Raw genomic sequence first — 13,240 nt, 5'->3', positions numbered from 1 at the left:
TCCTCCTTGGCAATAAAAAGAGCTGCTGCAATCCAAGAAGCAACTGAAGATGAAAGAAGCATTTTGGCTTCCTTTGAGCAACTACACTCTGGCTTTTTTGCTAAGTGATAAGAAGGATCCTAAGTTCACTCTTGCAATCACAAAATTTGTCTCAGTCCTTTTAGCCCTTGCATCAAAAAAGAAAGAAGGAAAGAAATGTCTTCTGCTGCTCAAGATTTGTGAATCAATGAGCTTCTAAGGGTACAAAAAGAATTGTTCAATTCATCTCAAGAGAGACATCAAAAGTTAGTACCTCAGAATTAAATATCCTCTTACATTCCCACTGCAGGTCCCCTCTCTCTGTCTTTTCTTCCTTTTCTTTTGCATTTTTTTTAAAGTTAGGCCTTTTGCTCAGACAGCAATTACAATGTAATGCCAAGTTATTTACATGATACCGTATCATTACTAAATAAAAGCACAATTAATTTGGGCCTCCAAATTGCACTGCCTCTTGTGCAGTAATTACTGCTGGATCTGCTAAGCCTAATTGCACCATCATCTGCTGAAGCTTGCAAAGGAGTCTGGCAGCCATGTTCATTCACTTGACTCTCATGTGACCTTTCATGGACATATTTAGGTCCTGGTGTGCCCACCTCCATAGGAAGATTTTAATGTTTTTAACAACAGTTGGGAGGGAGGTTTTTTGCTTGGGGAATGATCAGAACCAGTGGGTTGAAATTAAATCCAAAGAGTTTCTGGCTAAACATCAGGAGGAACTTCCTGACATTTAGAGTTGTTCCTCAGTGGAACAGACTTCCTTGGAAGGAGACGGGCTCTCCTTCCTTGGAGGTTTTGAAGTGGAGGCTGGATGGCCACCTGACAGCAATGCTGATTGGCAGTTCATGAGAAGGAGGGCAGGGAGGGCTACAGCAGGGCTTAGTTCTCCTGGCCCTTTTTTACATGCCCAGGGAAATGCTGGTGGCCACTTTGGGATCAGTCAGCAACTTTCTCCATGCCTGATTGGACAGGGATCCTGGAGGAGTTGTTGATTTTGCCATCTTCTGAGCATGAAACAGCAGTTACTGGGTTGTGTGGAGGGGAGTTATTTGTGAAATTCCTGCAATGTGTTGTCAACTATGTGTGCCATTAACAGTTAAATCATTGCTTGCATTGAATACTGAAAGTGTTGCTTACCCTGAAAGTTGTGGATAGTTGCTCCTTATCTCTCCAGTTCCCATGTATCCTCCCTACTCTAGTTATCATTTCATTGCTATGGTAACTCACCTGTTGTTTCATCTATCGTTGCAAAAGTAACTTTTTGTATAACATGCTAGCCTTGAGCGGTTTTATCCTCTGCTCAAAGATGCTTGGGAAAATGCTTTTGTATCTTTCATTTCAAGGGGGGAGGGGGCATGGTTTAGAATGTTACCTTATATACTGAAGGAAGATCTGGGATGTTTCAGATCTGACTTGGACAAGATGTCTGTACCTATAACTCTGATTTACAATAAAAGGAACTGTATAAAGATCAAAAGACTTTTTATTCAAGAGAACGTGGGGGGGGGATTTAACATGTGTAGGGATAAGCTGTTTTGTTGTTGTTATCTGATACTGACCTGTTTGCTACTTATAGAGTGTCCCTTTTTGCCCTGGCTACAAAAAGAAAAGAAAGAAAAGGGGAAAAAAGAAAGAAAAAAGAATGCCCACAGGGAGTGATAAGTGTGGGTGGCATCTGGCATGGAATTCTTGCTGCTCAATGGAGGACGATGTGGTTGATCTAGAGAAAGGGATTCTGCTCGCCAGTGCCTCCTGCCCCCTCCTCTCTCACGCAGCCACAGCAATCGTGGTGTCGTCCCTGCCCCACTCTCCTCTCCGAGCAGCAGAGACAGAGGTCAGGGTTGGGAAGCTTCTAGAGGGTCCATCTAGACTCCTCCAAGTGTTGGAGATCAGAACAGTCTTGTGGTGCTGTGCAGGCTCCATGATTGTTTATGAAGAATAATCTCCTAGAACCAGCAGGCAAACCACAGTCAGATGAACACGGCTCCGACCTCTCATTTCAAGAACGTTTTGCTAGAATGACATTTCAGTTTCAGATTTCAGAATGCTTTAGAAACTGAGGTATTTATTAGTGTTCCATTTATATTTTTCCTGTCTTTGCACAAATATTTCTCTGCATTTTCATAGCAAAAAAAGTTTTTTTTAAAAAATCCATAAGCTAAGTGGCAAATATCACAAATTTTAAAAATGAACAATCACTGAAAAGCAGAAAGTACTTTTGCATGGGTAAAGTGATTGTGACAGCATATATTTAAAGTTTTAAAAGAAGAAATCAACTAGACATTCAGTTGGAGTTTATTGAAATTCATCACAAAAAGTTTCTGAAAATCAAACTTTAAGTTGTCAATTAGATATATGATCAATATAGATTTTCAGATTTTTCAAAATGATTTTTTTGGTCCTACAAAATTTGTAGCACAAATTGTAATAACAAAGAACAATGCAAAGAAACATGTAGTGCAAGGGTGGCCAAACTATGGCTCAGGAGCCACATGTGGCTCTTTCACACATATTGTCCGGCTCTTGAAGCCCCTGCTGCCGATTGGCTGGCTTAGAGAAGGCATTTGTCTCTTTAAAGTCCTTCACCAAGCCAGCTGTCTTGGAGAACATATTTAAAGTTAGTTGCTTTCTTTCTACCTCTACCTCCCTCCCCATATTCTCTCTCTCTCTCTCTCATGCTGCCTGGCATAGGAATGAGGGGGCTTGGAGAACACATTTAAAGTTAAAAATGCTTGTTCCCCACCTCTTCCTCCCTCCTCCCATCTATTCTCTTTCCCTCTCCCTCTCTTTCATTCTCCCCCCCCCACCCTGTTTTCTCATTTGTTTCCAATTGAGGGAGCTAGAAAGTGCTTGCCAAAATATATCACTTTCAAGAAACAAATGGTTCTAGTAGTAGTTCAGGTTATTACCATCAAAAATCAGTTAAAAACTGAAATAAATAAGAAGTTGTGCCAGCAGCTCAAGGCTGCTTTTATCCTTGCCTGATGCTCTCTCTCTCTCTCTCTCTCTCTCTCTCTCTGTATGTGTAAAAGTATACAGTTGCATAGTGAATAGGACAGGGTCTTGGTCAGAGTTCTCAGGAGCTGGTGGACCAGAGCAAGTCTGGCCACATTAATCTCTTGTAGCTCTCAGACATGTGACATTTATTCTATGTGGCTCTTACATTAAGCAAGTTGGGCCACCCCTGATGTAGTGGAAATAAAATGCAAACAGCATCTGAACACTGAAACCAAAGTTAGATTTGTAGATGGAATACTAACATAAATACCAGCTACCAAAGCAAAACTGAGAAATTGCAATATTTTGAAAAAGACATATTTATGTATAATCAGGGTGCTTTTTTGTAGAAAAAGCCCAGCAGGAACTTATTTACATATTAGACCACACCCACTTCCAGTGATGTCACCTGTTCAGTAGGTTACTTTCTTCATATTGATACAGAACTGTCCAGTGCCATCAGCTGCATTTCATGGATGTGTGTTCTCACACAGCCCAATGAGAGGCGTTGTTTCAAACCCCACCCCCCAAGGCCCATGTGCAGCAGAGCGGGCAGCGGCAGGCCCAGCTTCTCCCAGGAGGGGGTGCTCGCGGGCGGCTCTGTGGCTCTTGCTCTCTTTGTGAGTCTGTTGGAGGCTGGAGGCAGCAGAGAGGACGAAGTACACGGTCTGGGAGCACGTGGCTGCCCAGTACTTTTCCTCTGCCAGAGATCTTTTTTCTGAGCCAGAGCCCTGGCCAAACCAGCCAGAACTGTGTCCCTGTGTGTTCCTGCCCCAAAAAGCTCTGGGTATAATTTTTCCTCTGGACTGTCATGGGGAAGAGGCTGACCTGGTTCTCCATGTCCCTTCTCTAACACGCTCACCAAAAGACAAACAACGAAGGACTAGGTTAAGATGTTCCATGAGGATCTCCCTGTCTCTGGGAGAGTATCTTTGTCAAGCATGGCTAATTCTGATCAATAACTAATGGTTTTAGGGCCTGACTAAAAGCAGACCTGGGTAGGATCCCAGAGAACCAAATATTGTTAGTTTATGATTCTTTCCTGGCTCTTCTCTTGCTTTATGACTGTTAATAAGAGGGAACAAAGCAATCAGCACCTTCCCATGAATTCTCCTCCGGGAGGATGAGCCATCTGGGCATTGCAAGGCTGAATGCCTGGTAACGCCCTGGGAATGTATGTAGTTTTGATATTCTATGTGTGAACGCTCCCCTGCTTCCCCTCCCATAGGAATCCCTTTGAAGTGTGTCTTAAAAGTTGTGTATCAATGTATTGGTTTCATTCTTCTCAAGCAACGGCTTGAGCCAAAGTATCGGTCTATCAATAAACGTAGTCTTTGTATCAACTTCGACTCGTCATTGAACCCACATGCTTGACAATCTTTTGTTTATCATCCTGAATGTTCATGGATAGGCCTTTTTAGGTGGCCTGTGTGTGTGTGTGTCTGTCTGTTTTGTCCCTTCCTTTATCCTCTGCCTTCCTCATCAATGGGGGGGGGGGGACAAAGCAGCTGACATCCTTCTCCCCTCCTCCTTTGAATCCTCACAACAGCCCCGCAAGGGAGATGAGGCTGAAAGTGTGCCACCCACCCAGCCAGCCAGCCAGCTCCCAAGGCTGAGGGGGATTCCAACTTCCACGTCCTCCCAGACTCAGGTCATTCCAGCAGTGTGTTGGCCCTTCTGAAGCCTGGTTACCACTCGCCTTAGTTGGCTCCTTGCAGGGGGGAGAAGAGGCCAGTGGCTGCACAAGTCTCCAGGAAGACAGATCACTTCTGCTAAGAGGAGGAGGGGCCAAGGTTTCTTTCCAGGGGACCAGCAGGATGGTTTCACTAATGACACATGTTGCATCCTGGTCTCCGTGGTCTATCTTCACCAGACTGAATCAGTAATTACATTCCCCTCTCCTTTCTCTTTGTTTCAAGGGGAAAAACTGACTGGCTAATCATCCATCTGAGAATGGCTCTACTCCCTTCTGCCGAGCCAGGGCAAGCTGTGCAGGGCTTTGTGACTTCCCGGCTGGATGGAGTCCCTGTCCTCCAGCCAAGGTTTAGAAAACATCAGCCAGCAGATCCATCAGAACGCTCCAGGTTATGTTAAGGAAGAGCTGAGCTTTGGAGCCAGGGGCACACCGAGGGAGACCTTCATCACGGCTGTCTGCCAAGACCTCATGCCAGTGGTCCTGAAACTTCTCCTGGATTACAAGGAGAAATCAACTCTCTCTGATCAACAGATCAGCAGCTCAAAAGACAACAGATTTAATCTTATACTATCCCACCACGTGACAGGGGGTTATTAGTATTATTAGTTTTATTTAAATAGGTCTAGGTGGACTGAATTGACTTTTTTCACACTGAACAATGGAGATGGAGGCCTTTGATAGTTTGTTGTTGTTGTTGTTTAGTCACACAGTCAATTCTGACCCCATGGACAAAGTCACGCCAGGCCCTCCTGTCTTCCACCATCCTCCAAAGTCTGCTCAAATTCATGTTAGTTACATCGGTAATGCTGTCCAGTCATCTCATCTTTTGCCGTCCCCTTCTTCTTTTGCCTTCTGTCTTTCCCAGCATCAGGATCTTCTCCAGGGAGTGCTCCCTTCTCAAAGTATTTGAGCTTCAGCTTCGGCATCTGACCTTCCAGGGAACAGTCAGGGTTGTTTTCCCTTAGGACTGACTGATTTGATCTTCTTGCAGTCCAAGGGACTTTCAAGAGTCTTCTCCAGCACCACCGTTCAAAAACATCTATTCTTCTGTGTTCGGCCTTCCTTATGTTCAGCTCTCACAGTCATACATTACTACTGGGAATACCATCATTTTGACTATACGGACTTTTGTTGGCAGAGTGATGTCTTTACTTTTTATTATACTGCCTAGGTTCACCATAGCTGTCCTCCCAAGGAGCAACCGTCTTTTAATTTCATGGCTACAGTCACCATCTGCAGTGATCTTGGATCCCAGAAATGTGAAGTCTGTCACGACTTCCATGTCTTCCCTTCTATTTGCCAAGGAGTGATGGGGCCAGATGCCATGATTTTAGTTTTTTTGATGTTGAGTTTCAAGGCTAGTTTTGAGCTCTCCTCTTTCACCCTCAACAAGAGGTTTAGGTCCTTTTCACTTTCTGCCATTAGAGTGGTGTCATCTGCATATCTGAGGTTGTTGATGTTTTTCCCAGCAATTTTAATTCTGGCTGAATTAAGATTGTCTTCAATTGTACAACCTTTTAATTTTTTTCAGAGGAAGTGACAGAGGGAGGGGGGACATGTAGTAATATCAAGGTCCAAATGCTTTTTAGAACTAAACACCTGCTTTGTTAGAGATGTACAATAAAGATGATTTTTGCCACCGTCTTCACGGAGGAACTGCTGAAAGCATCCTATTAACCAGCATCTGAATCGGAATGGTTTCATGAAGTGCTGCATCAAATGTATGCAGATTCCCTTCATTCACATCAAATATACCAGCAGGCACCTGTTATAATACAGACAGATCCACGTGCAACTGCCAAGTCATCAGTGACCTCCTGTGACCCCAGAGCCTCTTCCCTCAGTTGTATTCTGACCGGGCCAGTTCTTCCCACCTGTTCTACTTCCAGGGGAAGCCCCGTTCCACTCCCAGAACACTCCTCAGACTCACCATGGGGGAAGAAACACAACATTTCAAGGTTCACATCACACTGGTCGTTTTCGCACTCACCTTCCGCCGGCGCGACCCCCCTCTTCACCGCGCAGGATCTGCGCAGATTTCGCACTAAACGCTGCGGAGCAGCCAGAAAAGCCGGAAGCTCCCGGCGCAAAAGTCGCTCAAACTGAAACCGCCAAAAAGCAGTTTGGCGTTTGTGCGGCTTTTGCGATGGGAGCTTCCGGCTTTTCTGGCTGCTCCGCAGCGTTTAGTGCGAAATCTGCGCAGATCCTGCGCGGTGAAGAGGGGGGTCGCGCCGGCGGAAGGTGAGTGTGAAAACGACCACTGTATGCATCTGCTCCCAATCAGCTGCATCAAAATGCAACACGCACAATCAGCAATTGTGCAGCTGCAAAGTTATACACAAATACAGACTGCATCAGGAAGGTGGGAGTAGTGATGGTTCCCCATTGCAGGTACACACAGCAGGAAATGTTGCATTGTTGCCATACAATATGTGGCTTTTCTACAATAATTTTGCTAGGACAACATGTGACATAAAGGCAAAACGAAAGAACTGTACTGAAAAAAGGGAGCCCTAAACTTATGAAAACTTTGTTTTCTGGGGAAAACAAAAGACTCTCGCCTATGTATTAAAATAAGGTAAATTACAGTATGGACATTATCACTGTACCACCTCAGGTGGAGAATACTCCATGTCATAACCACTCAGTCTGACAAAAGGTAGCAGACATCTAACAGGAATACCCTACTTAAGGGTGCAAGAGGTGCATAGTCTGTAATATCTATAAGTGCAATGGAATTGGCCCCATTTGGTTTCGGTTTAAGAGTGGCTTGCAGGATAGACACTGCTGGAATTCCTGCACTTGCCAGAAACTCAATCATGTTTTTCAGGGGTCGCACACATCCTTTCTCCCAGTCCTGACACAAAAAGGGAAGGGGTAGGGGTAGATGTGCCCCCCCTTCAGATTCTGTCAGGAGCAAAGGGTATGCCCCCGGGCCCCACTCGCACTCTTTCATACACCGAGGGTTTGGGTGGGAACAATCTGGGCTCTGGGAATGAGCCCCTGAAGGTCAATTCCCCTCTGGAGGGTGACAGCAATAGTTGGAGACCTCCGGCCACCTCTGCCCCTCCAAAGGGTTTCTGTCTTCTGGGGAAAAGAGGTGGAGCTCTAAGGAGATGAGCTGCTTTGGCAAAGTGCCTGAGCATAACAGGCACAAAGAGGGTCTGTTCAGAAAAATACAGATGTGAGCACAGAAGGGGGATGGGGTGTGGATTCATGTCAGCCTCTTTTTGGTTGCCACTGGCCCCTTCAGCCTTCTAGGGCTTAAAGACTTAGGGGACTGGCAGCCAAAGAGTTTTGGAAACATCATTCCAGCCACGTATGTGTGTGGGGGTGGGGGCTGCTTCTCTGAAAGTCAACATTATATGTTCAAACTATGCAGGCAGAGGTTGGTCACGCTGGGAAGGAGATGCCAATTCCATGGCAAAGACACCTCTGTTGCTGAGAAGGAAAGTGGGGATGAAGGCTCAAGGAAGCCACAACAGAGAAATAAACAGTGGAGAAAATGTCCACGCATCCAGGTGTACATTAAAAAACCCCTCCTAAACAGCTGATGTTGACCCCTGTATTTCCCCATTCTCCAGCACCAGGCCCGTAGCCATGGGGGGGAGGGGCAGGGGGCACAGCCCCTATATTAACCCCCCCTTCCTCCTGTATGGTGGCTCCTCATGAGCAGCCCTCAGTGCAAACGGGGCCATCTGGCCCTGCGGCTTCCCCACCAAATTTCTAACCTCGGGGGCCCCTCCACCCAGAATTTTCTGGCTACGGGCCTGTCCAGCACCTCCCTCCTCATGGCCTGTAAAAGAAGCTCACACTGGCTGCTTTTTTGTCTATATTGTGAAAAGGACCCTAAAACTGCTTGAGAGCTATTGTCGCCCCTCACACTCAAGCAGCTGCTCACGGAAAACTGCCAGACTCAGGCGGAAGATGAAATAAGATCGTAATGGCCCAAGAAGATCCTTTCATCTTAAAAGCATAAAGTATTCTGAAGAGGCTGGTTTTTAATTCCAGGTGGGACACAAAGGAAGGGAAATACTTCAGAAACTTACTTTCGTTGGTTGAATAGTCCTGCGGATCAAGGATTCCTGACTCTTGCAGAGATCGAATACAAGAATCCACCAGTTCAAGGCCAGTGGTGAGCTCATCTTCAATGTCCTTCTGGCCATCTGTAAGAAGAGAAGAGGAAATGCTCTTAACAATCCAAAAGAAAATTAAGGCAAGGCCTTTTTAAAGGAGAATTGTTGGATCAAGCACTCCTAGTTTACAACATTCAGTGCTACTATTCCTACTGCTCATCATAATCCAACAAATAAACCTCCTGAAGAGCATTAATCTCCATTATAACCACAAAGGTCACTGATAATTGAGCTTAATACAAAAACAAAGCTATAATGTAGTGGTTTCCACACATGGAAGAGGTGAGGTGGTAGAGAATCATAAGCTCTTTATTGATTTCAGCATAGTAAGGCCTAAGTATAAGGCTGGGGAAAAGGGCCAATGGGGCCAACCTTATATACATGTCAGGGTTCCTGCACTAGCGTTCTATTGAACGCTAGGAGAGCCAGTTTGGGGTAGTGGTTAAGTGTGCGGACTCTTATCTGAGAGAACCGGGTTTGATTCCCCACTCCTCCACTTGCACCTGCTGGAATGGCCTTGGGTCAGCCATAGCTCAAGCAGAGGTTGTCCTTGAAAGGGCAGCTGCTGTGAGAGCCCTCTCTAGCCCCACCCACCTCACAGGGTGACTGTTGTGGGGGAGGAAGGTAAAGGAGATTGTGAGCCGCTCTGAGACTCTTTGGAGTGGAGGGCGGGATATAAATCCAATATCTTCTTCTTCTTCTTCTATTGGCCCATTCAAACCAGCAGTAGGGCTGGGATTGGAGCAGGGCAGCAGGGATTTGGATCCTGCTGCCTATTGTTCCCTAGTCTCCAAGCTCTGGTCGTCTGGCTCCAATGAGCCATGCGGGAACACCCAATTCAATTCTCACTTGAGTCCACATACATAACAAAAGCTTTTAAAAGTGAGCTAGAAATCTGAATCCCTACTAGCTCTTCCCCCTGACTTGTGATGGTGGGTGCTGGAGCTGCTGATGTGCTGCTACTTTTGTCCCAAGTACTCCTTGGGTAATTTCTTTATTGAATAAAACTATAAGAATCAAATATTTTTATTACGACCATGGTCAAACTCACAGAAACTTTTTTGTGAATGTGGTGACATCTGCAACTGTAATCTTTCACAACTACTGCCCCTAAAGGAGAGGGTCCTGTCCATGGGACAGATGGCTGTGGCATAACTCTACCCTGTCTGACAACGGATCTTTCACAAATGTGAATATAGCATCTGTTTTGGCCTCCACCTGGGTCATGGGCCTGTAAACCAGCTGCTGACCTAAGACGTGAGGCCATCTAAATCAGCTTTTCTTTGCCTGGGACTTCTGAAGGGAGGCTGCTGAGAATAATCTTTCTGGTCCCCAACGGAAAGGTCAGCAGGTCACCTATGACCTGCATCACAGTCAGAGACCCTCAGAACATCTGAGGAAGGAGCACCCAGCAAGACATCTCCTTCTCCCTGCTCCTGCGGAGTCATACTCTAATTGCTCAAATGTGCCGCATCACTTTGCAAAACCATTAGCATGGGATAGTTGTTCATAAATATGCTTTCATTTTAGGATTTATTTAGGTGCTTGCAAGTTTGTTTTGCTGCAGTGTGTGGAGAGTGCATAGCTCAGTTTTTGTGGAACCATTTATTCTCCGTGGTGAGTGGATAGGAAACCCAGCAAAAATCTGCTCAGACCCTCCTGAAACAATCATGCAGAGAAGCCCTGAGTATTTCAAGGGATGGTCGTGCAGAATTCTACAACAACAATAATCATTTAAAATAAATAATAGTTTACCTTGCGTTTGCCAGTGAAACTGCTCTTCAGTTGAACTGTAAAACAAACATATGAAAAACATATTAATATAACGAGAAGAACCTTAGATGAACTATGAAAATTCAATTCATATTTAAGCTTCCACACTTGATACTAAGTAAGTGCTGAAAAGAGCTGAACACACTACATTGTAGTCATGACAGTAATGTGATGGAAAATTTGGCCATCGTCTAAACGAGAGGAAGGGGAGCACCCTACTCCTTATCCTTTTTCTGTCTCAAAACACAACCTTGAATAGCCTGTTGGGTCTTCATTTTAGAACTGAACTGAACAAAGGAATAATCACAAAAACTCCTGGAACATGAATGCAAAGTCAAGTGCAAGTCATTAACACAGTTTTCTCCCCCCTCATAATACCTAAGAACACAAGACTGCAAATGAATTTGATCAGCAACAGATTCAGAATGGGAAAAGAAGATACCTTTTTCCTACAGTGCAAAATGGACAGACACAGGAATGACTACCAGCTTTCTGCTGGGCCTTTGTAGAATTTGAACAGTCTACTATCAGTGACGAAGCTCTTATTTGTTCATTTACTTCATTTACAGTCCACCTTTTCACTGAGACACACAGTGGATTACAGGACATAAGCAGCTCAATCAGACAGCATTAAACAACCAGTGAACAAGGTGACTGGTCTAGAAGTACAGAATCACAAGACAATGAGAAAAACACTTTAAGGTGAGTTCAGAAGGTGCCAGCTCTTCAGAGAGCAATCCTAAAGGTCCAGTCTGAGTCTCTCCCAGGAAAGGGCTGACAGCGCAGCTCTGTGAATCCTACAGCCCCTGCTCCCACAGGGCTCAGCTCAGGGCAGCCATGCAGGGGGGTGGCCTTGGTGGAGTTCAACACTGAATCCATCAGACAGAAGTCTAGTAAAACATTCATGTTATATGGCATGTGAATGTTAATAAATAAATAAATAAATAAATGTGCATGTTAAAAAATAAAGAAATAAAGAAAGAGCTCAGGTTTGAATGGGCTCAGTTTTATATGCCATTATATTATACAGACAGAAGGCAAAAGAAGAAGGGGACGGCAAAAGATGAGATGGCTGGACAGCATTACTGATGCAACAAACACGAATTTGAGCAGACTTCAGAGGATGGTGGAAGACAGAGGGCCTGGTGTGTCTTGGTCCATTGGGGCTGCAGAGTTGGACTCGACTGTGCGACTGAACAACAAATGTTATACCCCCACGGAAACCCACATAGTCTCTCTCTCTCTCTCTCTCTCTCTCTCTCTCTCTCTCTCTCTCTATATATATATATATATACATGTATGTATGTATGTATATATATATATGGTATGTCTCAGAATTATATGTTGTTTGCTTAGGTACTCAAGAACAGGAAACCAAACTGCCTGAAAATTTTCTTTGTATTTGTCTACATTCAAGATCACAAAATTGCTGTTCCCACAATTTTTAAAATTTAATTTAATTTAGGGATTTATGTCCTGCCTATCCTGCAAGCAGGCTCTGGGCGGCTTACAACAATAAAAACAGACACAAAGATTAAAATAACATCATAAAAACAATTATTATAAAATCACGGCAGCATAATCGGGGGGAAAAAAGACAATATTTCAAACATAGGCAGCAAACACACAACAGCTTTTGGGCCAATGACTGTCAACACTACACAAGCACCATCATCACAAGATGCTGAGGGGAACCGATGGCGATCAAAAGGATGCCTGCTGGATCAGTTAAAAGCCTGGCAGAAGAGCTCTGTTTGCAAGCCCTGCAGAACCTTGATAAGTCGACTTCCGGGGAAGGAAAATGCCGAGCTGAGCTGTCTCTCATAACGGGAGCAGGCTGAAACTCTTGTTCGGGGTAGTAGAAGGCAAATTAATGCCTACTGCCTACTTTTCTCAGTGAGAGAAAGGTCCAAGACTTGCACAGAAACTTTGAAAAGAGATTTACCTTGGCTGAAAGGAAGCCCTGGAGGGGACTTCTTTGAGGCTTTGAGGGGTCTCCTGGAGTTTGCATAGCCAACGTCTGCAAGAGTTCTCAGAGTCATTGATTTGACATAAGCTCGCCAGGATCCTAACCTTCTTGGACATTTCTAAACAACTAAAGCTTTGAAAGACCAGTGGAAACTTGGATAAGTGGAGAAAAAGGTACAGAAGTTTTCTTTTCATTCCGGAGCTATTTATAGCTTAAAGGGACAAACTTAAAGGTGGGGGAAAGGAAAAATAGAAAGCCTGCAAGAAGAAGAAGGAAGGGGTGAAGTTTGGACTGTTTAAATATAAGGACAGTGCTAAAAACTGTTAAAAAAAGTGAAAAGGAATCATTGTTTAGTCTACTTGTGGTTTTGAAAAAAAGCAGCCATGTCGGACTGGAATACATTGGAACAGATCTGCAGCACTACTGAGCAAGACAGGAAGTACGTCAAGTATCGTGAGATCTCCATGAGAGTTGATGGTGACAGAGACAGGAAGCAGTAAAGAAAAAAGCCTACTCTATACCATAGAGAAACATCGGCAGCCATTGCTGGGAGGTCAAATTTAAAACATTGTTTTTAAAAGAATTTGGGACTTTAAAAATTGACAGAATCAACTGGAAAAAGGGTAAGAAGAC

General features: G+C 44.5%; 1 protein-coding gene across 1 annotated transcript in view; it reads right to left on the bottom strand.

The window, feature by feature from the left end:
• Nucleotides 1-13,240, bottom strand: part of LOC132575576 (catenin delta-2-like) — a 259,469-nt gene that overhangs the window by 15,139 nt on the left and 231,090 nt on the right. Inside the window, exons 3-4 of the mRNA XM_060244383.1 lie at nucleotides 10,621-10,655; nucleotides 8,779-8,895 (exon numbers count right to left, since the gene is read on the bottom strand). Coding sequence (XP_060100366.1) covers nucleotides 8,779-8,895; nucleotides 10,621-10,655 — 152 coding nt within the window. The remainder of the gene's footprint in view (nucleotides 1-8,778; nucleotides 8,896-10,620; nucleotides 10,656-13,240) is intronic.

This window comes from Heteronotia binoei, chromosome 7 (assembly GCF_032191835.1).
Source record: "Heteronotia binoei isolate CCM8104 ecotype False Entrance Well chromosome 7, APGP_CSIRO_Hbin_v1, whole genome shotgun sequence".
Taxonomy (NCBI): domain Eukaryota; kingdom Metazoa; phylum Chordata; class Lepidosauria; order Squamata; family Gekkonidae; genus Heteronotia; species Heteronotia binoei.
Note: the sequence above shows the minus strand (reverse complement) of the source record. Positions and strands in the feature narration are given on the sequence as shown.